The sequence below is a fragment of the Anopheles bellator genome, chromosome 2, assembly GCF_943735745.2.
Source record: "Anopheles bellator chromosome 2, idAnoBellAS_SP24_06.2, whole genome shotgun sequence".
Taxonomy (NCBI): domain Eukaryota; kingdom Metazoa; phylum Arthropoda; class Insecta; order Diptera; family Culicidae; genus Anopheles; species Anopheles bellator.
Window position 1 is genome coordinate 1,197,657 of NC_071286.1, and position 23,522 is coordinate 1,221,178.

The 23,522-nt window shown below is 52.2% G+C and overlaps 1 protein-coding gene and 1 non-coding gene across 2 annotated transcripts in view; both read right to left on the reverse strand.

The window, feature by feature from the left end:
- The window catches only part of LOC131211609 (microtubule-associated protein futsch), a 44,715-nt gene extending 21,926 nt beyond the window's left edge, over positions 1-22,789 (reverse strand). Inside the window, exons 1-2 of the mRNA XM_058205162.1 lie at positions 22,679-22,789; positions 11,253-11,490 (exon numbers count right to left, since the gene is read on the reverse strand). Coding sequence (XP_058061145.1) covers positions 11,253-11,490; positions 22,679-22,789 — 349 coding nt within the window. The remainder of the gene's footprint in view (positions 1-11,252; positions 11,491-22,678) is intronic.
- Positions 21,570-21,651, reverse strand: Trnas-aga (transfer RNA serine (anticodon AGA)). The gene has a single exon. It is a non-coding gene; the product is annotated as a tRNA-Ser (tRNA).
- Positions 22,790-23,522: the final 733 nt, after the last annotated feature.

Sequence of the window (23,522 nt, forward strand, 5' to 3'; positions counted from 1 at the left end):
TCAAGCGGCGGTTCCAATGTTGATAAAATACCTTTCTTACGTAAGCAAACTGCAACTGACATGGCCATCATTTTTTCCGTGCCGAAGCACGTACCTCTTGTTGCGGTTTTTCTTCTCGTCGGTCGCGGTTGGCGATGGGATTCGATTTTCACGTGCTGGCCACTCAGTGGTTGATCATCGTTCCGTGAAGAAAGATCAAGAAATGGCTCGCCGTGATCCGAGAACGCTGACCCTTCTGTTGCTCGTCTACTGCCGCTGCTGGTTCGGTAAGCTCGATCGGAAAGGCTCGCGATTCATTTACACAGGCCACTGCCTGGCTTCCTCTCCTGCAGTCACGGAAGCGCTACGGTGCCACCAGTGCGGTTGGGACACTTGCGGCAACAACGAGGAGCTTATCGAGTGCAGCCTCGAGCGGGTCAACAGTGTGCATGCCAATTTCGAGCGCCTCACGAACATCCCCCAGTTCCGGGAGCTGCAAACTGCCGATCAGTTCGTGTGCTTCGAGCTGCGGCTCACTAATGCCCACGGCAACCGAACGGGCACGGTCAAAAGCTGCACACTGCAGCGTGCCAATCTGTGCGGTTTGACGAACTGGAAGATGGTCAAGGTGCTGGGCTGCAAGACCTGCAACGACGAAGATTACTGCAACGGGTTCGGCACGAAGCTCGAGTCCGACACGGCTTTAGCGGCCATCTCTCCCGGCTTTTCCTTCAGCTCGTCCTCGTCGTCCTACGATGCGGTCCCGAGCCTCTGGCTGACGGTGCCTTCGATAGCGCTGCTGATGGCTTGCATTAGCTTTGAGTGACACCCATCAAATTTGATGTCAAAACCGTGTCTCGTGTTTCGTGCAATAAATCGATCGGCCCCCGGTTTTTGGTGCCAGAAAATATTATTAGACGCCGATCGGAGGCTTCGGGCTCTGCGGTCACTGGGGCACCAAATTATTCGCCATCCCAGCCCGGCCCGACACCGGTGTAATCAATTCAATTAATTACCGTGTCCATCACCGGCACCAGAACCTGTCGGGGTCTCTGTACGGTCGATCAGCGCGCTGCGCCGTCTTTCCGCCGTTTGATAAGTTTAATTTTCCAAAGTAATCTCATTCTCCGGTTAGCATAATTAATGAGCGATGGAGGATTGGAGGCGAATTATCTGGTGAGCGCAGCATCCGAAAGCGTGCTGTCGGATCGCGTGATCCCCGCAGCGAGAAGCCGGTTCCTTCCGGTTGCCAAAGTGCTTTAAAGAGCCTTTACCTTTTCGTGGAACTTGGGAGTGGCCTCCTGGGAGACGATCGACCTCTGGGGCAATTAATAGCCGGTGGCACCGGTGTGTCGGTTAATTTATTTTAAAACCGATTTGCTCGGGGTAAATTCATGGCTGGCGGCCATCGGTCGAGATTGGTTTTCTTGGGCGAACTTTACCACTCAACTAACAGTATCTTGTCGGCCGTGTCGTGTTTTCCAAAAGGGGAAAAATGATGTATTGTATCGAATCGGCACACCAGCACGTCAATCGGACGTGACTTCTTCTTCAATTCCTTAGCGCAGTATAGCAGCCCCGGAGTCGACAAAACGCTGGCGCGCGCTGGTCTCGATTGGGTGACGACACCGGGCGTACCCAAGAAGGTCACCCAAATGACATCACCGAGCCCCGGTCGAAGAAAGTCGTCTCGTACGACCTGTGCGTCTATCTCTCTTCTATCACATCGATGGGCGAGAAAATACAATATACATGTGTGTGCTATGGCTTTCGAGAGCATAAACGAGAAAACCGAAATATATGGATCCGGACGGGAAAGCGACAGAGAGAGAGAGAGAGAGAGAGAGACCCAGAGAAAGTCCTGTGCGTTTATGAGCACACCACATCATCAGATATTTATGGCGCAGACCCTTCCCGACCGACCAGCGACTGGAGCACCTAGAGCGTCCGCAATTGATTGCGATTGCGATCCAGATATGATCAAGCGTGACAATGAGTGTATTATTTACCCAGCCAGGTTTACCACCGATAAGTTCAAGCTAGAAACCCGGTCCAGCGTGAACGGAAAACGGTAAAACGACTGGCCCACTAAGCGCAAACAACTTTCTGTAGTGAGCAATTTCGGTGTGCAATAAATCGACTAAATGGCCGGTGATTAGTTATAAATCGGCCCCCATTAAGGTCTTGTTTTAATTGGGAAAAGTATAGAAACCAGATTCATTCCAGAAGAGTTAGTGTTTGGTCGGCGCAATTGCAACCAATCCGCTTGAAGTGCCTCAGTGAATACCAATTTCACTCGGCAAACAACACACGTGATTCTCTCGGCCCGGCCCTGGTCCGACCCCGGGTATATGAACGTGACATGACGTCAAGTTTGCTTCTCCAAATCGGGTTTTCCAATCAAAACTCTGATTGTCTCAGCACGGCTTGGGACTCCCTTGAAGCCGACGCTGAGAAAATGTTTGCCTAACGATGATTCAGTTCCAGGGTGCCAGCGATAGCATTATCATCCGGACCGAAGGGGCGCACAACACTCTTCGCGTTGGAGGTGGTCATGTAAGGTGCAGAATTCGAAGAATGAAGTATGTGCAGCGACAAAAGCCGACGAAAGAGCCGCTCGCGGAACGTATTTTTGGAGGGTACCATGTCAGGATATTTATCATCGCCGCTGTCAGTCCTTTTTTGACTCTACACTCCCTTAGGTGGCTCGTGTAATCCTCGTGACTGCAGGTGGTCCATTTCGTTTTAATTTCGCACCGCAATTTATAGCCGAAACTCGACACGACTCCGGTTCTGGGGGCACAAACGGCAACCTCTCATAAAGTAATTCGATGGCCATTCCCGTCCATAAAACAAGCCCTACGTTTTCAAACGACAATTAAAGTGACTCATTCACCTCCGCTCACGGACTTTCGTTTTCCGGTCAAGGGGGAACCTAAAACGAGAAGAAAGGAAGCCGGCCGGGAAGGGTTTACGGTGTTGGGTAAAAACTCTAATAAAGCATAAAAACATCGCCGGCCCGCGCCGGTTCCGACAAATATTTCCGGTCACGCAATCATTGATTTATGGATGATTTATATCATTTAGATTTTCGGGCGGGCGACCTGGCAGACACTGACGAAAACGGCGGCTTCGTCTTTCGGCTTCTAATGTATTTTGTAATTAATGTATCAGTTGGGCCACCCACCGGGACAAGCGTGTCCCGGTCCTTTGGTTCACCACCCCAACCGATGCAATCGTGCGTTCAACCGGTTCTAATGGGCGAATAGTTGGTGGTTTTCGGGGCCAGTATTCCTGATACGATTTCAATTACTCACCAGACCGGCGGTGCAGCGTGTGGCGGAACCAAAACCAAATAGATTCACAACCCTGGAAAACCGATAACCTCCGGGTTATTAAAAATGCATTTCTGCATCCCACAAAAACCCTTCGTACAGACGTAACGTATTACAGTTCGTTTGTTTGGTTTTTGAGAGTTAACAAGAGAGTGGTTTTAAATGACATTTAATAATTCATTAACAAAGAGTCGCAGAAAGTCGAAGGCCACGGGCCAAGGGCTCGTTTGTTATGCAATGCTTGGCGGGCAAATTATCACCACCGGAACAACAGCGGGCAGAAGCCCTTCAAGAACCTTGGAGCCTAGAGCGGACCCGTCGGAACGGTGAACCACTTGTGGCGGCGGCTCCTACCGTCAAAATCAGTCAACCGCGAAATAGGATAAGCTTGTGCGCCCTCAAGCACACTACTCCGCACTAATCCTCGGCCGGCCGAAAGGGGTCGCCAATTGAAAGCACCCAGGACCATAAATAACGCGCCCCAGCCGAGGATGGCTTTCCGAGAGCGGTAAGAAGGTCCTTGAGGGCCAAGGTGGTGCGTGTGGCGAGAAATTCGAGAAATTGTTGGTGCGTGCGACCTGGCCGCCGCCCTGGGGCCTAAAAAGGCGTCTCTGATGAAGCCGCTCGCCGATCGAGCGCGAAGCTTATTACTCCTTCCGTTAATTAGATTAGCGCAGTGGGCATCGTACCGCGATGCGTACCGGATTTCCCGGCACAGTCCAGGCGACCAAGACGAGGGCTTATTTCGTTGCGAGAAGGCCACTCCATAGGTTTTTCCCCAACAGACGGTCCGCTCGGATCGGGGGTTCGCTTTTGTGTGGTTTTCAAACAGGAAATTTAATAAAAGGGCGAAAATTGTGAATCGGAACAAAGGACGAAAGTAATCCGACTTTACATTCGGAAGGACAGCGCGCCCCGACTGCTATCAAAATCCCTTCCATATTTCATATCTTGTTATTGTAGATCCGAAAGGAAAACCATGTTAACATGGCTCAAGGCTGAAGTAGTGAAGCGAGAGAGAGAGAGAGAGTAGCCGTATGTGAAAGTATCGTTCGGAAAAGTTTTGACTAAGCAACCCGTGTCTCCAAGGATACGACCAAAGTGACAGCTGCAGTTCCCTATAACAGACATGAATTAGAACTTAACATTTACAAAAAAAACTTCAAATTTTACCATAAAAATTGCAAAAGTATTATTTAGATTTTGAACTAACATTAAACCAATAAAAGCATCGAGAACGCCAGATAGTGAAGCTTCAGAGCGTGCTCTGTCTCTCTCTGTCTCAGACGTGGATTAAATGGAGATCAATATGTGACCCAAAAACCGGTCACCAGACGCTGTTACGTAAAGCACCGTCTGCGTAACGGACGCAAGGATACGCACCCTCACGCAACCCGATAAGGGACCTCCGCCCACCCATTCCCCAACTAGGTTCCGCTTGCTCTCTCCCTCGCTAATGGTACACAATGTGGGCCACACGGAACCGACCGCAGCACCGCGCCTGATGGTCTGTGGCGCCAGATTCAATTACCACCGACCAACTGCCACAAATCTTTTTTTTGTCGGGTCGCCAAACGAAGCCGATTGTCAATTTGATATCCGCTTTCCGGTCGGTCGTTGAACCATTCGCGTTGTCATGCTTCAAAAAAACAATGATTACCCGGCCCCGTGGGGCGAAGGGTCGAATGTCAGCAAAGCAGGGAACGGAACGCTAAAGAAAGCGTTTTTGTTGAAATGTGTTTTGTTTGTGAGTTGGAAATGTTCGCAAAATCGCGAACAACCCGACCGGCGCCGGCGCCCGGGGGGTCAAAATTCGACCCCAATCTGCATATATTTACGCTTCTGCATGCCAAACTGCCAAAACATATTGGACTCCCACAAGTCTCCCCCAGTTGGGTTAGGGTTCTGCATAATTTCTAGTCGAACCGTTAAACACAACCCAGAACCCAGTCCGCCCTCGGCGGCAGATGGAACTCGCGGAACCAATTTCCACGCTTTGGCAAGTCACTGCGTTACACAAATCGACCATTTTCCCGAGCTACAGCTACGGCGAGTAATGTGTAGTTTTATCAATAGTGCACACAAAATTTACGGACCCCTCGGGCAAACGCATGCCGCCGCCGGGAGCCCACATGTCCGGAAAACATCGTCTGTTGGCTTTGCCATTCGCGGGACGTGACGCAAATCGTAGTTGAAGTTTGTTTTGATTTCACCCAAAAACGGCGCACAGAGGCACCCAATCAATGTCATGGACGCGGTTCCGGAGAATTTGGCAATCGCCTACTGTAGTTACGCAACTATACGGCCCACTCCGGTCTAAATAGACCTTTCCGACTTGTTTATAGCAACCAGCGGGAACAAACATGTTTTTAATTCACCCAACGCGCCTCCCTCGATCAAGATTGCCGTGACACACGTCCTAATTTGCAAATGACAACGAAGCTGACACATCGGGCCATCGGGCGAATTAAAGCGCGCCGTCAGAGTGCCGTAAATTTAGATCCATCATCATCGTCTCTAATTAGTGTCCCAATATTGGCCCCCAGCCGCTCTCCGTCGCAAAAGCTTGTCAACGGCGCGAAAGCTTCGCCCAGGAGATAGAGTGCGGATTACCACAAGCGAGATCCTTGAAGTGATAAATTGAACGGTAAACACGGATCGCTGCCAAAAACGCCGACGGCGCTATCGGAGCAACCGGGAACGGCTTCATTTTATCCGCTTTCCGAAACCAACCACACGCATAATGAACGCGTAATGGTTGCTTGTCTCTCAAAGTTCTATCCTGTTCTGTAAAATAACCCGCGGAAACTTTCGGCCCTCGAGGCCAAAAATAGAACAGTCAGAAAATTTTCTCCACCGACCGGCCGGTTACACCGAAAAACAATTACTCCGGGGAAAAGTCGTGTTTCGGGTGACATTTTCGGTGATAATCTCTGGCCGCCCCGTGGGCGACTCTTCTTAAGTAGCGCCGTGATGTTGAGGATGTTGTCCGTTTTTTTTTTTCGTCCGTCGTTAATTCGGCCGAACGCCGAAAATCGATACAACCTGTCTGGCGCGAGCGCCTTCTATGGAACCGGCTTTTTTGGCACCGAGTGTTATTTTTGGGCAGCCCTCAGTTCGCAGTTTATTATTTATGTCTGCCTATGTCGCCGCGGGCCACTAGGGAAGTGCTTTCTCGATGCGGACCCCGTTGCTATGCGGCGCTTCCAATCACCAAATAGCCTACTACGACTACCGAAGTGTTTATGGGTATGGGTTCACGGTGCCCGACCGGAATTTGTGCTCTATAAGCACCGGAACACGTTATGTTCTAAGCTCGACCCATCGTGTGTCCGGATGTGCATTTCGATGCTGTTAAGCCAGGCCCCACTCGAGGCACACGGCACAAAACGAGCCTCGAGTTCACAGTTTTTACGCACCACGGAATGGTTCGTTATGAAATGTTAATCACCGCACATCGGAATTGCAACGAGTTTCAAAATCAAATTGAAAGCCCCATTTTTACCCCATTTTATGGGCCTCTGGACCCTACTCACTTCAACACGCCGGCGGCGGTGGCGGCCTTTTTCACCGTAAACGGAGCGGTATGACCCCCGGCATCGACCCCGGCCAGCATAATTGATGGGGGGTTCCAAGGTATAGGCAAAAGGACCTCCAAAACCTTCCGTGGACCTTCCGTTTTTCTCAAAACTCCGCTTCAACCGCGTGACGTAATTCGGCGCGGTGCGGTGGGAAATATTTTTGGGGCCCACCCCGTGGCCAGCCCGGTATATAATTATTCCGGCACGCTATCCGATCGTTGTACGGCCGTATAAGAGGAACGATGGTTTTCCTTTTAAATACAACTAACTCACGTACGTACGAGCGATACGAAAAATATCCTTAGGCCCCCCGCTCCGTGTGGCCAGGCCATGAATTTTAAATGAGCACTCTGCCAGTGTGGAGCTTTTTTTGAACTTCCCTCTGAAAGGCATGCTAGGTCCTGCTGGGTGCCGTGTTGGAATGCTGGTGCGCGCCAACAAACAAGCCAACCGTGATGGCGTGCGGCCCCCATGATAAGAGTGTGGCCCGACGGGTCAGATTGGTTGGCTCTCCGAAAGCTCTGTCAGAAAATGAGGTCTGCGGTCCGTAATCCGCCGTCATCAGCTGGTCGAGCCTTCACGGGTTTGCCAGCTGATTGCATGTCTGATTCAAATCGTTTTATGATTATACCCTGCCCAGCCCTACCCTGGCGGGTTCCAAAACCCCCCGTGCGGCTTTTCAGAGAAACCTGTGTCCTGTATGTTCGCGAGCTCAGTAAGATTAGCATGGCCAAATATGGGGAGGATTGTTGCAAAATTCAGGCAACCCGCGTATGTAGAGCCCGTTTTGCCAGTGGATTATTTAAGGCATCCCGAGAAAGCTCACCACCCAGGAACCGGTGGGCCGGTGGAACAGGAACAGGTGGGCTGTGACAAGAAAGCAACACCACCGAGCTCGAGACACGGTAGAGGAAAACACCACAAAAAACACGAAATGATGCCGGAAAACAGCATTGTGGCGCGTTTGCGCACAAACTTCTGCCCGCATTCGGAAGCTCGCGTTGATCGGGTTGACGGTGGCCGTGGCGGGGAGGTGTGGACAGGGCGTGGAAGGGCTCTAGAAATCTTGGCCCCGACGTTGGACCGCAGCCAGCGTGCTAATCGGGAGTCGCCAGGATATCGAAGACGGGCGAGTGGCCCTTACCCACCAGCGGGGTCCATAAAATTTTTCGCCAGTGCCTGCCATTTCTTTATGGAGCCACTCGCCGACCACTCCGGTAATGATTGCACTTAACGAGCTAAGGCGCCACTTCTCGTTTGCGGTTTGATGTTTTCCGGGCCTGGATTAGACGGATCCCTGGCAAACCGCAAACACGCCTAGACGGTTCCCGATCCCATATCGTTTAATTGTCGACGAGTTTACGGTGATGATTACACCACTGCTTTCAATTACTAGATTCTTCGTCCCAATCTGTGTTGAATTGCTTCCGGGTTCTCTCCGCCTTGTGGGTTGTACTGTACGACCATTCCCAAGCAGAAGCTGGTTGCCGCAACGCAACGATGACGCAACTTCCGGCGGCCATTTCGAAGCCTTCGAGCGAAGGCTTTCCGCTGCATTCAGCGAACCGACCGACTCGAGGCCAATTCAAACATCCTTGAGACCACTACAGACCGAGCGAGGTTTGCACGTGTTCCGATACGTTTTCGGAACTTTTTCGCAGCTGAGAAATGAGCGGAACTGAGTGACCCAAAAAGCCCCGGCCCGGCTTTTCAGGAACCGTTCCCACGGCACGTTCATAAATTATCAAACATCGCTCCCGGTCCGATCGTGGCTCTCGATTTTGACATTTTCCCTACCCCCGTGGATATCCTACAAAAGCCGCGTCCTGGTCGCATGTCACACGCCAAACGCATTGCCCGCTGCGCTTCCTGTTCCGGCACCGGTGACCGCAGATGACGCCGGTGACACGAAAACAGCATTGCGTATAATCGACCGGCCTCGCGGCACCATTTTATGCTCCGAAAATAGAACTCCGGGGGACTCTATCGATTCAATCGAGGTGGCTCGTCGTCGGCCACAATCACGATCGTTCCGATGTTCCGCCGCGAAACGGAACACAAATTTGGGGACGGGGGAAGGGCATTTTCCTGTGGGAAAACATGATAGGCTTCAACTTTTGGCCGTCAACCGGAAGCCCTCCGGAGCCGTAAGGATCTGCCGGATTAGTTTGTCTCCCGTCGGCGTGCTACGTTTTGTCACCTCCGGGATGGCAACAACGGCCGTTTTATTGTCCCAAGGAAAACGAGATGGAAAGCGAAAACTCTTCCTGCAAACCGAGGGCATGCCGTTTACTGGGAACACCCACCCTCTGTTCTGAAATTACACCCCGGAATGCTTTTGTTTCCTTGTGAAGCATTTTAATGTTCCCTTCCCTGGCCACGGGCGCCTAGCCTAGGATAGGAGCGAAATAACGAATCGTTGGGGTCCTGCTGCAGGACCGGGTGAGCCGAGGCAGAATTGATTATTATGGTTTCTGCCGTCTTTCCGTTTCCGGCGAGCCAGAAGAGGCGAACAAATCGGAGTGTTCCAACGAAACGGCCACCGGGGGGAGACGAGTTCACGCGAAAGTGTTGGTGGCAAATAGCACAACAGCACAGTAAGTGCAAACACAGTTTGTGCAACTCAAACCGGGGGCCCATTTAAATGCTACGCCAAACGGGTTCTCCTTCCTTTGATCCTACCGGCCGGCTCACCCAGCAGGAGCGGCAGGCATTTTATTCGAACTTTTCATCCATCAAGCCGTCCGTCTGGAAGGAGTGTTCCGTTTTCTCTGCGCCAAGAATACGCTGAAAGACACAAACACAACAACAGGATGAATGGGCATAACAGCACCACCACGCTATTGCTGCGGGAATTCCTGTGAGGAAAGTGAAGTGGAATGGTAAATTTTTCTCTCCTTCACCGCAAAACGATGACGACCGAGCCCGAGTTCACTAAATACCCGAGTCGTCAGACGAATGGGATGCCATTTTTCACACGATGATTAAAGTGATCCTTCTTCGGCATTCCGTTCCGGAGGCTTTTCCAAGGAATTCGGCATTCAACGTTAATCTACCGGAAGCTTTTCTTGGGGAGATTGTAAACGTTCGGGCATTGATGCGAGTGCAAGGTGTCTTTCGTTAAATTGTGGAAGATCCTTCCTTGATGGCACATTCAGCGATAAATTCCTCGGACGAAGTAATCGTGAAGTAGTTATTTTAAAATTGAAAGCACGCCCAAGTAGCCATTTCTCTTACGTTCAAGACTTAAGTAAGCTGAGGTTCCTGTCTCGCTGTGAGAAGTGGCAATAATCTCATCTTTCTCACAATCGTCTCATCTCATCTCAGAAGCTTTCTTTGCCTAAAGAGCAGCTACTAATTTTAGAGCTCTTTTGCATCATAATTACTCATAAAATGAAGTGTTGGTCAACATTTTGACAGTAGCATAAAGAAAATGGAAATAACACATTATTTCGCTCTATTCGTAAACATTCTCCTTGAGCTTTATTGAATAAAGCTTTATTTTATTGGTGAGAAAACCATCTCACTATGTTAGCAAAGAATTTTGTCTGGTTGAGCTTTTCATCAGTGCCCTGTTCCCATATTTATAAAAATGTCCATAGTTCAAAATGATGTAATTTATCACAGTGCATACAGAATGGCAACTGAAGAAACGACACCATGTCCTCCAATATCCTCCAGACGCTTTTTTGCTGTCGGGTAGCCGACGGCACCAGCGTGTGTCCCTCATCCGTTGAAGCCCGCATCGCCGCGTGACTGGCCCACGGTCCTGTGCTAATATTTGCCTATGCTTTCAGCGCCGTCACGATATGGTACAGCCAGCCAACCCCTAATCCCATGGCAATGGACGTGAATGACTTGGACTCCAAGGGGGATCCAAGGGGAGGCCTGTCCCAAAAAAGGTCTATGTCTGGCCGAAAACCATTATTTCCCGAAAACATGCAGATTTCCGACGGAACTCCAACGGGTGGGTCTCGCCACCGGACCTGCTGGCGATGGCCATGGTGGTAATGGTGGTGCTAGGTGCCAAGGATGATGTAATTAATTGCTAACGATCGGCACAACTCTGGTTTCTTTCGGCACCCCAAGGACTCGAACAGGATAATCTTTCCGTCGGTTTTACGACATCCAATCGCTAATTGAAGGCGGCGGACGACGACGGACAGATACGGGTTTCTTTTCACGCCACCACCTTTCTTTTCTCTGCGGCTTCTTCGCCACTTTTTTCGCCTTAATTCTGACGTGACGTAATGAGGTAACTTCCGGCCACTAACACCGCGCCACGTGCCGCGCTAATCTCTGTTGACCGATTACGTCCCTGAGCGGGTGACAAATGGGGGCCGAACCGGCCACTTACCTTTGATGAGCCGTTGGAGGATAATATCCTTATGGTCCTGCGAGTGTGGCTCGCCGATGATGATCAACAGATAACACCCGGTTAGCGGGCTCGGCGGACCGACCCCGAGGATACTCGGCGGTCCGTCGGATCCGGCTCCACCACCACCGAGATCGATCCCTCCGTCCTCGTGCTGCTCGTGCTGCTCCCCGCCACCGTTCACCTCAACCGGAGCCACCTGATCCTGCTCCATGCGTCCCTCGAGCGGTCGCGGTTTTGCTTCTCAACCTCTCCGACACGGATACGAATGCAACGAAGGCGTCGGATACCGGAACTGGGCGAAGATTTGTGCTTAACGCTTGACGCTGCAGGATAGTGTTTAAATTTGCAGTTTTGCTGGCACTCCTGGCTGGCTGAGCTTAGGGAAGGTCGATAAGGGACCCGCACACCCGCGAATGTGTGTCCTGTCTGTGCACTTTTTCGCTCACGACTAACACAGTGACACCGAGACGGGTCCACTAGCCTCGTTCTGGACGTGAAAACGGTGCCAGCGACCGACCGACACCGAACCGACTCTCTCTCCAAACTTCGGGGAGCGGTGATCCTTGCGGCGAGGAGCGAGTTTATCGAACGTGAGAGTGACGGCTCTCTCACGGTGAGCGTGTCTCACTTTCACAGACACGCACGCACACCACTTACCGCACTTGTCACACTGGCACACACCGCCTTGGGATCGATGTCCGTGCGAAGGGAGTAACTATTTCGCAATCCTTGCGCTCCGTTTCTTTTCCGGAGATTTACGGCGGAGCTTTGTCGAGCTTTTGACACACTTTTCCCGACCGGCGGCCGGTTGGAAAATGCCGATGCTGCTAATGTTTTCGAATGCTGTCGCGTTGCATTAAGGTTCGTGCCGTTTGCGGCTCAGCCTACTGTGGTTTTCCACGGGAAAACACGAGCTTTGGTTTGGATACACGCGTTACAGGCTAAATGGTATACGTTGAATGGCGACTTACAACTAATGCGTAACGTAACAATGTCAGGATCAGATTCAGGAACCACGTCGAAAGTCTCTTGCTCGTTGTCACACCTGATTATATCCTCGAAGAAAAACGGCCAACACACACTCGCAACGAACTATCTCACGACTCTTACTCTCACTCTATCTCGCGGTCGGTCGGTCGCTCGCTCTTGCTCGGATGACGTTATGCTGGTCCTTTTTTCCGTTTGGTGCAGCCCTTTTTTCGACTTTTCCAGCGACCTTTCCAGCGGGCGAAGGGCTTTTTTCTGATCGTGTTTATAAGTTCTAGCTTTCAGTTCCGAGCGATTTTTTGGCGCATATCATAAGGTTGGTTGACACTTGGCTTGGTTCGACTCACGCCCAGCAGCAGCAGCAGGATGGCTGTCAACCATTTAACAATCTCAGTTTGCTTTGATCACTTGGGTCGCGAGGAAAGGATCACACTTCATCACACGGATCGGCGCTGCTTTTGCTATCTGTCTGTCTGTCTCGCTGTGGTCTTTGAATTTTCGGTTGGCCAAGTCACTTGCGCGTTGCTGCGAAAACGATTTCAGTATGACAAGCCCGACTGCTGGCAGACTGCTTCTGGCTGGCTGGCTGGCTGGCCACGGCTCGGCGGTTCGGTTTCTCGGTCACTCTCGCGACGACACCGCGTGAGACGACGGTCGGTGAGTGTAAAGAAAATTTCAGCCGAAACCCGAAGACAACCCGAGGAAAGCCGGAATACGAGAGAGAGAGAGAGAGAGCGAGAGAGACCCCAAATGCGGACACCAGACATGATGACGGCGATTTTGGGACGGAACGCAATCGCGCATGCTTCTCGCCGTTCGATTTTCGTCGTGCGCTACCGGTTATGCTGGAGGGCCCTCTCTTTTCCGCCCCCGGGGTCCCTAACGGCGGGCCATGCTTTCTCTTCCGCCGAGAGCGAGAGAGGCAGAACCGACCCGAGAGCCGGTAACCATCTGTTTTCCCGACCGACCCGACGGTGGGCCGCCGTGTGTGGACCCCCCTCGACCGAATGGGAGTTTAATGATGCGACCTATGCGTCACTCGTCCCCCCGGCCCCAACTGCAACCGGTGACTTCCTTCCGGTCTGTGGTGGTGACCGGCGGAGTCACTTAGCCCTTCAAGCGCCCTGCAACGGATCAAGTTGCATCCGATGATGGTCCCCCTTTGGCGTGATCGATTTTTATAAGGCTTGATCCATAAAAAAATCTTCCCCCGCCGATCGGACCATAAACCGGCTTTTAGGAGCGAAGCGATAGAAAGGAGTCGAAAGTTGGCATCGAAAGCACCAGAAATCGTAAAACGCAAACTGCAATTTCAACAGCAGTGGCCACTAAAACAAATCGGGAAAATCGAAATATCGAACCGGAGAAAAAACCGGCTAATCATCGTCGATCGAAACTCGAAATGCACCGCCAACCGGCGGCATTAGCAGAGCATTAGCAGCAGAGCAGTGGTTGGGGGGGTTGGAAGCGGCCGGCGTGCTCAGCGAAAAACGAGCTTCGCTGGCCACCACCGGATTTAGAGCAATTTCGGCGAATCGAAAGCATCCGAAGCGAAATTGGACATCCGAAATATGCTAAGTGATCGGAAACAACAGTCGATTTCGGCGGCCGGCGGTCACACCACTTCCGATAAGCGCTCCGCGGCCCGATAATGGGGCTTTCTGGCGGATTCATTCATTAACGGGTCTCTCATTTGCGCGGCCTTTCATCGCCACGGCGGTGTCAATCTGCGCTTGAGAGAATCATCTCCCGTGGCCATCGGCACCCGAGCCGAACCGTTTGCCGAGCACGATGGCGTTATGTTGTTAGATCTTCAATTCCGCCTCTTATCTGGTCTTATCGCGAAGTGCATTCCTTTAAATTGCCATTTTTTCGCCTTCACATCCGACCAGGTTGCCAGCCAGCCAGCCGAGCGATTATAAATGGCAACATTAAAAACGGAGCCCGCGGAACGAGTTCGGCAGCACGAGTTACGCCCCTCCCTAGAGGCCGCCTGTCAATGTCTCGGCATCCGGTCGGCCCCGGTTCCGGTCGGCCTGGCTTGTGGGGAACCAGGGAAAACAAACTGTGTGCCATTAAAATGCGTTCACCGAAACCCAATTTGTGGCGCTGCATATGCGGACGGGGATCGGGGGTCGCAATAAAGCCGCGGAGCCCCACCGTGGAGCAATTGCTGTACGGGTTGATGTTTGAAGGTGAGAAAGTTTGGAAATCGAGTGCCGGTGCCGAAGATCGCCAACGCCCACACCCCACGTGGACGAAGTTGAATCGGTAATCGGACTGAGCTGACGTAGCTTCTTCTCTATTTTTGGGACCCCCGCCCCGGGGGTGGGCTTCCGATTCGTATTAATTGCTCCAGATAAATAATACCCACATTAGGAGGCGCTCACTGGCTGGCAATTGCCTTTCCCTCCGTTGTTGCGGCCCCGGGCGGGGGTCCGATCCCGTTTTTCTTCGACCGTGACAATCGGCGCGCGTTCGGCAGATTTTACCACCATTTTTCTTTCCCCTGGGCGATTGCAAAATGAAAGGAAAAATCCATTCGACCATAACCGACCGGCGGCCGCGTTGCAGATTTTCCGACCGACCGATTTTTGGCCACGAGTCACATCAAACCATCCGGACCGCTAATTGAGCGCACCGTCGTTCCCCGTTTTGCATGTCATCTGGCACCGGGGAAACGAACGGAAAAATGGCAAACAATCGCCTAAACCCTAGCATAACTGTACCGCCGAGCGGGCTTTGCGAAAAGTTTGCCATTTTCGGCGAGCCTCACATCTGTGTTTAATTCGGCGAATAATTTCTTCCCCGCTGGAATCCGGATAGAATCGGAATTAGATCGCAACGGGCGGGCTGCTCTTGTGTAGCTCCGAGTGCATTACATTCAAAACTGGTTAATTTGCAACAACGGAGAGCAAAAAAAAGGGATCCCAATCAACGACCGATGACTCCTGTGCACCTGCCACCTCCGAACGTAACAGAGGAACCGACCGAAAACATGTTTGGGGCCACACAAAGCGGAAGGCGAAACATAAAACGGGGATCCGAAGAACGGATGGGAAGCCACAGCAATAATCTCGGAAGCGGCGCACCCGGGAATATGGAACGACGACGACGACGACAAGCATTAATGTTACACGCCGGCTTTCCGGCGGCAAATATTTTGTTCCAGCGGGCCTTTTGGACTTGCCTGGTGCCAATGCTAATTTTAGACCCCAGAATGTGTCATTTAACCCCATCGCCACCCGACTGGCAACTCACAAGGGACGTGTTCTTCTCCAGTTTGTTGCGACAAATCGGCGCACCGCGTTTCATATAACTTAGTTCGGAATGTTTTGAAAGTAAAAGTAAATTTACAACCCGCTCTCTCTCTGTCTCTGTTGCTCTTTCGGTTCGTTTCGAATGATGGATTATAATTTTATACACTTTCCGGGCCATTCATTAATTCAATGTCCCGAGCGCCGCATAATTTGCAACGTTTTTTGCTTGGCTTCGCTTTATTTTTGTTTTATTAATTAATTTGGATGATTAAAGTAAACTATCACAACGTACATATTTGACGGTAACTTAATTTATCGGGTGTTTATTTTATGGCCTCTAAATGGGATTCAGTTTTTGCGTAAAACATATCCAGATTATCATAAGCAAATACGGCTAATGCTTTTATGCTCCAATTATTTGTACTTTTAGATATAACTCATATGTTGGTTTTAATAAAAACAGATTCCGATTATTATCCTTATCAAAAGCTATCTGTGTTGTGCAAGTAATCCAGTTTTCAAAAAGGCTTTGTTTAGAAATTGTTGATTCACTTCGTTAATTGGTGCTCCTGGAAACTTCCTGAAAAGAATGTGTGCGATGTTGCTGTGCTCATTACCTTGCCCAGGAGTGGCCCCCCCCGAACCCTTGAACGACGAAGTGTAACATGGAAAGACACAGTTCGCTGCTCATCCGTCGTCGTCGTCCCCAGGGTTGCATCAAGTCCAAGTGCAGTGCCTTGTAAACGCCTCCCTGCCCCACAGCATGCTCTGACGATGTTGAAGTGCAAATTAGACATGATGCTTAGCAATTTGTCTCCGGATGGCGGCGGCGACTGGCTTTCGTTGCTCGCCGGGGTTATCGTGCGGAGATGACACAGAAAGGATTTCGCTTGTGCAAAATTGAAAACGAATCTCCAGATTCTCGCCAGAACGGCTTCCTGTGAGCGTGTGTGCGAGAGAGAGAATCACATGTGACGGGCGAGTTCGCGAGATGTTCAAATGTCAAAGTGAACAGCTGTTGGTGGTGAAGAAGCCTTGGCGCACACAGTTCTTCTCCAAACCACCCGACGCCCGACGGTTCCTGCGGATCCGCGGCCGGAAAATTTCTCCGCGGCCGGAAAATGGCCCAACGAATGATGATGGTGCATTAATTTGAGAGATTGTGCCGCACGGCGGTGAGCGAGCGAGCGCGTGAGAGCGTGAGAGAATGAGAAGCTGTGAGAAACCGTTGCTCACCGCCCCGATTGAGATGTGTGCTGTGCGAATTGCATATGCGCAGGAGTTTTCTTGCTCGCCATTCGCAGTCTCTCGCTTTTGGGACGATGCACCAGAAAAGGATAAATTGGGGCTCGTCGCAAGGATCCGTCCGACATTACGATCGAATGGAACAAAATGTCTCTCTTTCGCTGGCCAAACAGTTTGTCACGCTCGGAACACGGCAAGGCGCATCACGATCAATTAGTTGAGCCACGCGAACCGTCCCCGGGGGGGGATCGGGTCAATTAATCCGATTAACCAGGTGGGTGTTAAGCGCTTTCGAAAGCCGACCGACTATCTTTGATGGCCAAAAATAATTGACCACCGAAATGATGTACGTGCAGAAAAGGGGCGCTTTTATTGAGTTCCCGCAACGGCACTTTTTTGCAACTTTTCGCGTCCCGGTTTTGGACCGACTCGGACACTTTCGTCTCGTTTCCCGACACGAACAATCGCTATTGCTTTTCTTTGGTTTCCTCTCTCGTTCCGGGTTGGGAAAGTAATATCCGGCAACGGTGGGCGAAAGCAAACACAATTCCTCCCCCCAGAGAGTAAGGAAGCCGGGCCATTCCGCGGGTGGATTAATTAGTGTGACGAAGAAATCGAACCGAAATTTTGCATTGTTTCGTGAGGCAGCGTGAGCGTGTTTAAATTTCAAATGCAATTAGTGCAACGCCAGATATTGTTTTATTATGCCTCGGGTTTCTTTTCCTGTTACTTTCCTGCAACACAAGAGATGGGGCCATAAGCACCTAAAGACGTCGTCATCTGATGCTTCTGATTGCGTCATCCCAATGAGCTTCCCGTTTTGATGTTCTTTCGCTTGATCTACTTCATGAGCTTTCGGTCTCGTTATTACCTGGCATACAATGTCTCCAAACCAGACCGGGTCGGAGACTGTCGCAGTACATCATAAGCATTAGGCTCACCACCGCCGTACGTTTGCTTCCGGCAACGGTCTAAGCAAAGTAATCGATAAAGCAATCTCTGTCCCGGACGGTCCGTCCGTTGTGTCCAATCTCATCTTTCATCAGTTTAACCAAATGAATGAGAAAGGGCCCCCTCCCTTTGGCCCCAGTGTCTGGGGTTCCAGTGTCTTGGGCCCGTGCCGTGGGAACTAAGGAAAACACAACGAAATCACCATAAATGTCGCCCGGCTCGAGCCAAGCGAGCGGAACGGCTTCATTTATCTACGTCCCGGAATGGGCGTCCTTCAAGCGACATTACTTCCTGCTGCGCCATCATTAGCCTCCACCGGGCGCTGCTAATCCCCGAAGGAGCTGGACACCGAAAATCGAACCCCATTCTCGGGGAGATTGGATACACTTCCATCGTGTGTCTTTGCCACATAACAATAACCCGAGCTGTTCCCGAGTTCTTTCGATTTGTGGTTCTATATCTGTCACCGGAGGGTTATTTTTATGTCCTTCCCATCCCGGGGCACACACACTCCGGCTGCATTGGGGACCCAATGTGGTGGCAAATGTGCCGTCCGCCGGTGCTCTCTGGGCCGAATGGCGGATATTTGTGTTGCCAGTCGCGCGGAACCATGAGTTCCGGTCGATTCCACACGATCCTGGGGCGGGCGAGGACATCAAAAGTGGCACCGGGCACCGTATCGTGTATACGATTTTATGGCATTCTTCCGGTTCCGGTCCGGAGTCACCGTCAAGGTGTCCCGGTCCCCCGGAAGGATTGCAGAGTGCATCGCGCGTGAATCGCGACATTTCTTTTGACGTTCTGTGTGAATTTTAATGAACCAATCCGGGGACTGGGTGGACACCTCGCCTATCGATCCAGCCTTGCGAACCGAGATTCATCGATCTGCGTTGCGTTCGCGTACGTGACACCCTGTCCTTAACGGCCACAGAACAACCGGCCTGCATTTCCATACACACGAACCCGTCGATTTATGACCACCGGGGAATGGCATTTTGCAATATGTTCTCCTTCTTGCACTAAGAATGGCCGCCCAACAATAATGCCAATATAAATAATAATAAAACCCACTTCCGATTGCGCAATCAGGTGGGTGTTTCGCAGGCCAGCCGGATGCCAGAATGCGGGACCGAACGCACCCGCACAGCTTGGCAGCTTAATATGTAATAGGGTTTATACGGCGGTGGCCCCCTTTCTATCCCTTTCGCCCAGTTCTTTCATATGATAATTCGTGGTGTAAATTTGCGCCACCCGACACGAACGATCCCCGGACGTTGTGCCAAATGCTCCTCCGAGGCCTTTTATCCTGCGGAATGACTATTGCATATCCGTGGCCGAACACCTGAGCTGAGGGAAGTTGCTCAGAATGGCCTCGTCTCAATTGAGGGAAATGCCGCCCAAAAGTGCTGCCAAGAACTGCCGCTAGATGAGCTAGCCTTTAGGATTATCCTGACCGTCCCCGGGTCATCTTCTTACTGAATCCCAGCCAGCGTTGGCCATCGGGACGATAACGTAAGAAAAATTTAAATATAATAGCCAAGCGCTGCGGCACCGTTTATCATGCGCCATCTCTCGCCGGTGGTCCACTTTCTCGTCCTTTGCTCGTCCTTATGTTCAGCGTGGCTTCAGCGCTTTTTGGCAACATCCCCAAAAAGGGGCCAAACACCGGCAACCCGGGCATTAATCAGCCAAATATTGATTGGCATTTAGCAGCAGCAGCAGCACCAGTTCTAACCTCTCTTTCTCGTGCGGACCTTGCGCGGAATTTCGCAGCGAATTCCGACACAAAACTTTCCTCTCTGCGGATCCTCTGGCCAGCCTCATGACCGGTGGCCTGTCAGCTATAATTGTAATTTCATTCTATTTTCCCCCCCGGGGGCGTTCCGTGTCTATTTTAAAGCAGCCCGCCTTGGTCGGTGTCTTCCCGTTTCTCAGTTTCGCCAGCGAAGCAACAGAAAAGCCCAAAGGCCGTGCCGAGAGGCCCCAGAAAACGTTCGACCTCGGGCCACGGCAGCGCAGCAACAGCAACCGCCGTCATTGGATAAGAGTTATCGATTTTTCATTATCAGCCGGTTTCCGGTAGCCGCATTCGCTTTGGCCTTTCCGCTCGCGCCTCTGCGGGTGAGCATGATGGATGGAAAGCTTTTCCCCGGGAATCCTCGATTCCTCGTTTTCCTGTTCGGTCAAAGGGCACGGGACGGTTGCTCGGTGCCTTCGAAAGGCGCCGATTAAAATATCTCCGAAACCCGCGGCACGCGGTGTCCCTTTCAACGGGGCCTCTCTTTGGAGCCTCGACGAAACCCACGGACACGGAGCCACCCGCCAGAGAACTGGGGCCAAAGTGCGCGCCCTTCTCGGCCGAGGCGAAACATGCCCGCCGCGCAGTTTTGGGCTCCGAAGCTCCCAAAGCTCATCGTGCCACCGCCCGACACGGGCCCGGCTCGATCGAGTGAGAGTGAAAGAGTCTACCAAACCGGTTCTCGGGTGGGCCCCCCGGACACCCGGACGGCGACGGAGACAGCAGACGGCAGACGGACCAGCCGGCCGGGGCCAGCCGGAGCCACTTTCGCCGGGTCCTGCGCGCCTGGCAAAAGTAGAGCATTGTTGGATGTCGTCGTCCGGCCACCGGCGCAGTAGCGCATCTTCGCCAGGGCGTTGAAAAGGGATGCGCCTATCGACGGACCGTGCGGCTCGGGAAGGCGTGTAGGAACTTACCACATCCCCAAAAACCCGACGGGGAGCGAGATGATGCCGCACGACAACGCTGATTGGACGCGGCTCGACGCGAGACACTGTGACCACCACAAAACTCGATATGCCTCGACCAGGAGCGCAGCACCCGGAGGCAGAGCTCGGACGAGCGCGGAATTTCCTACATCGACTCGTACGTTCCTTGTGGCCACAACGCGTGAGGAAAAGTATTGCGCTCTCCCGTGGTGTGGATTGCTTTTAATAATATGCAGATGTATTACAATTATTTTAATTATATTAAACGTTTCTCGATGAACGGTTTCTACATTTGTTCAATTAAAATAATATTTTTCGAACACTTTTGAAGGCTCTTAGACTAATTTCTATTCTATTGAACTGTTTGGTAATGGCTTCAATTAGAGAAATTAGTCTAGCGAAATGAATGCGCATCATATTTTACTCTACGAAAGTTGGAAGAAACTAACTTTTGGAACTCAAAAATACAAAATTAATATTTAATTTTGTCGGCGGCCTCGGAGCCGCGCGGCCTACTGCTGCCGTCCCTGCGCCCCTGCTAGCGACCTTCGATCGAACCGCGTGGCCTAGCTTCGAGGGCGTGAACCAAAAGTGTCGCTGCGGCCAACGGCAATCGCCGCCAACGCAAGTACCCGGCAATCCCGCCGATGATCGCCACGGATATGGGCGGGTGTGTGTGTGTACTACGCCTCCCCCCGTATAAGGCGCGGGAAGTTGGCCGCGACGACGTCAGTCGCGCAACCCGTCCGGAGCTGGGTCGCTCCTCGGATCCTATTACTTTCGTGGATAGTTGTTACGAGACATTTTGTTTTGCCATCGTCGTGTCGTGGCGCACGACCTGGCCCGACCACCGGCGAAGCGACCGCCAAGAGCAAGTAGAAGATGCCGGTGGCCGGCCGCAGAGAGAAAAGATGGCTTCCCACTTCGCGATGGCCGCGCGCGATTTAGCGAAGGGTAATGGCGCTCGTCGTAACGCGCGTACGGCCACAAGACGTTGATGGCGGCCACCGCAAGGGGGAGGGTAAGGTTTTCGTGCAAAATAAAGGGAGGGGGGGAGAGACGGTACAAAGAGTTGCGGCTAGGTTAAAATAGGAGAGAGGACGAGGGAGAAAAAAGTTGCGCGATTCGCAGTCGGTAGGATTCGAACCTACGCTCCCAGAGGGAATCTGATTTCTAGTCAGACGCCTTAACCGCTCGGCCACGACTGCCTGTCGAGCGGAGAGTGACCAGAGTCAATTAAAAGCCCACTTCAGACACGAAGTGTTTACCCCATTGTTGATTGGAGCAGCATTCGTGGCAAACTCTACGAATCGAAAATAGAAGCATATAATAAAAGAAATATTAATAAAATAATATTATAATGTAACAGAGCATGATGAGCTGAGGTCACTTCATCGTGAGGTGAGTAGGGCACTTAATCTCAATTTCACGTCTCACCTCACGTGGTGTTAATATTTAAAAAATATTTCCGAAAGTGAAAAGACTAAAATAGGTAAACAGTAATTTATTAGGCTTCCATCAGATACCGTTCCGTTCCATGCTTCGACTAAATTGCTTCGAGGTTTACATTTCCCAATCCGATTGCGAGTCACTTGCATAACGCAACACCATTGCCCTCGAAACTGCAGTCCCTTCACGATGCAACGTGACGCCCGTTTTGCGCGCGCCGTTCTTAGTTTAGTAGCAGCGCAACCCCACGATCGCCTGATCGCTTGGTAGAAATCTCGCGCCAACGTAATATTCTCGTGCGAAGGGCTCGCCTCTGGCCCTCGTCGGATGGGTGGCCACTCGATAGTTATGCCGACGAAACTATCGCCACAACGCGCAACCCTTTCGAATGGCGCGGCCCTTCGTTGCATGCGCCGAGTGTAGTGCCAGTGAATAAGTGAGAATGCATTCGAGAAGCATCGTCGAAGGGCCGGCTGGTTGCATCGCGCCAAAGTGCATCGCCGAACGGCGCATGTCCGAGCGCGAGTGAGCGAGAGTCCCGCGCGCGCGAAAGTGAGATGAGAAACGAGACACGAGCGCGAGCTGTATCGCCATCGCGCTCCCACTCAAGGAGGCGCCGTTGCCATGGTGTCGTGGCGGGACTGCTCTAGCTCTCGCCGCTGCGCAGTTCACCGACCGCGGCGCCTGGTAGCTGAGTGGAGGACGCTCGGCGCAGCGAGTGGCCGTGGCGAGCTGGCGGCCACCGCATTCGGATGAGTTTCGCGCGTAAATTTCACTTCTTCGTACCAGGGTCGCAGGTCGGTCAGCAGGACGCTCGCCACCGACCGGCCGGGCCGAAGTCGCGCTCGGTTCGCTCGTGGTGTGGCTGGATAGGTGACCACCGTTACGCTGCGGCATCGCAGTGGCTGTGTCACGTTTTCATCACGTCATGGGAGTCGCAGTTTTACCAAGGACGCATGCGAACCAGCAGAGAGCGCGGCCACGGAACCGGTTCGCTCGCCGACCACGGCGCGCGGGCTTTCGCAGCGGGTTTTCAAGTTCAGTGTCAGGGATTATGTAGCCGGCGGACCTTGTTGCGCAAAGCGTTACAAGGAAAAACCCTGAACCGTCCGTGCCCGTCGGACCCGGGGGTCGGATGGCCTCATTTCGGGGGCGTCTCGTTTGTTTCACTTTCGTTTTCTTGTTCCTACCGTTGGGTAGACATCGACCAGGGACGCACGGCGGCTGGTAGGTGGCCCCGTCTAGGCTCCGTTGTGGCCGATCGCGGGTACCGAGCCGCGCGCGGCCACGACAGAGAGCGGCGTTGCCGTCCATGGCTGTGGCAATGTCCTTGGAAGGAAAACGGTCGCCGGTACCGGGGAGCCATGCGCAAAAGAGCCAGCTCCCGGCGAGAGGCCAATCAACCCGCGGCTGGCTCGACGTTGCGTGTGTGTCTGCGTATGAGTGAACAGTGGGCTCGCGGTGACTTTTACCGGGCAAAAGTTGGTTTGCTGAGGGAATTTATGGCCAGTACGGGTGATGCTGACGAACCACAGTGGCATCGGAATGCAGAGGGTTTCGATTCACCCTGGGCGGAGCTCTAAGCTTATCTTTCGACGGTTTGAAGTTTGTTGTACTTTTAGCAGGTCCA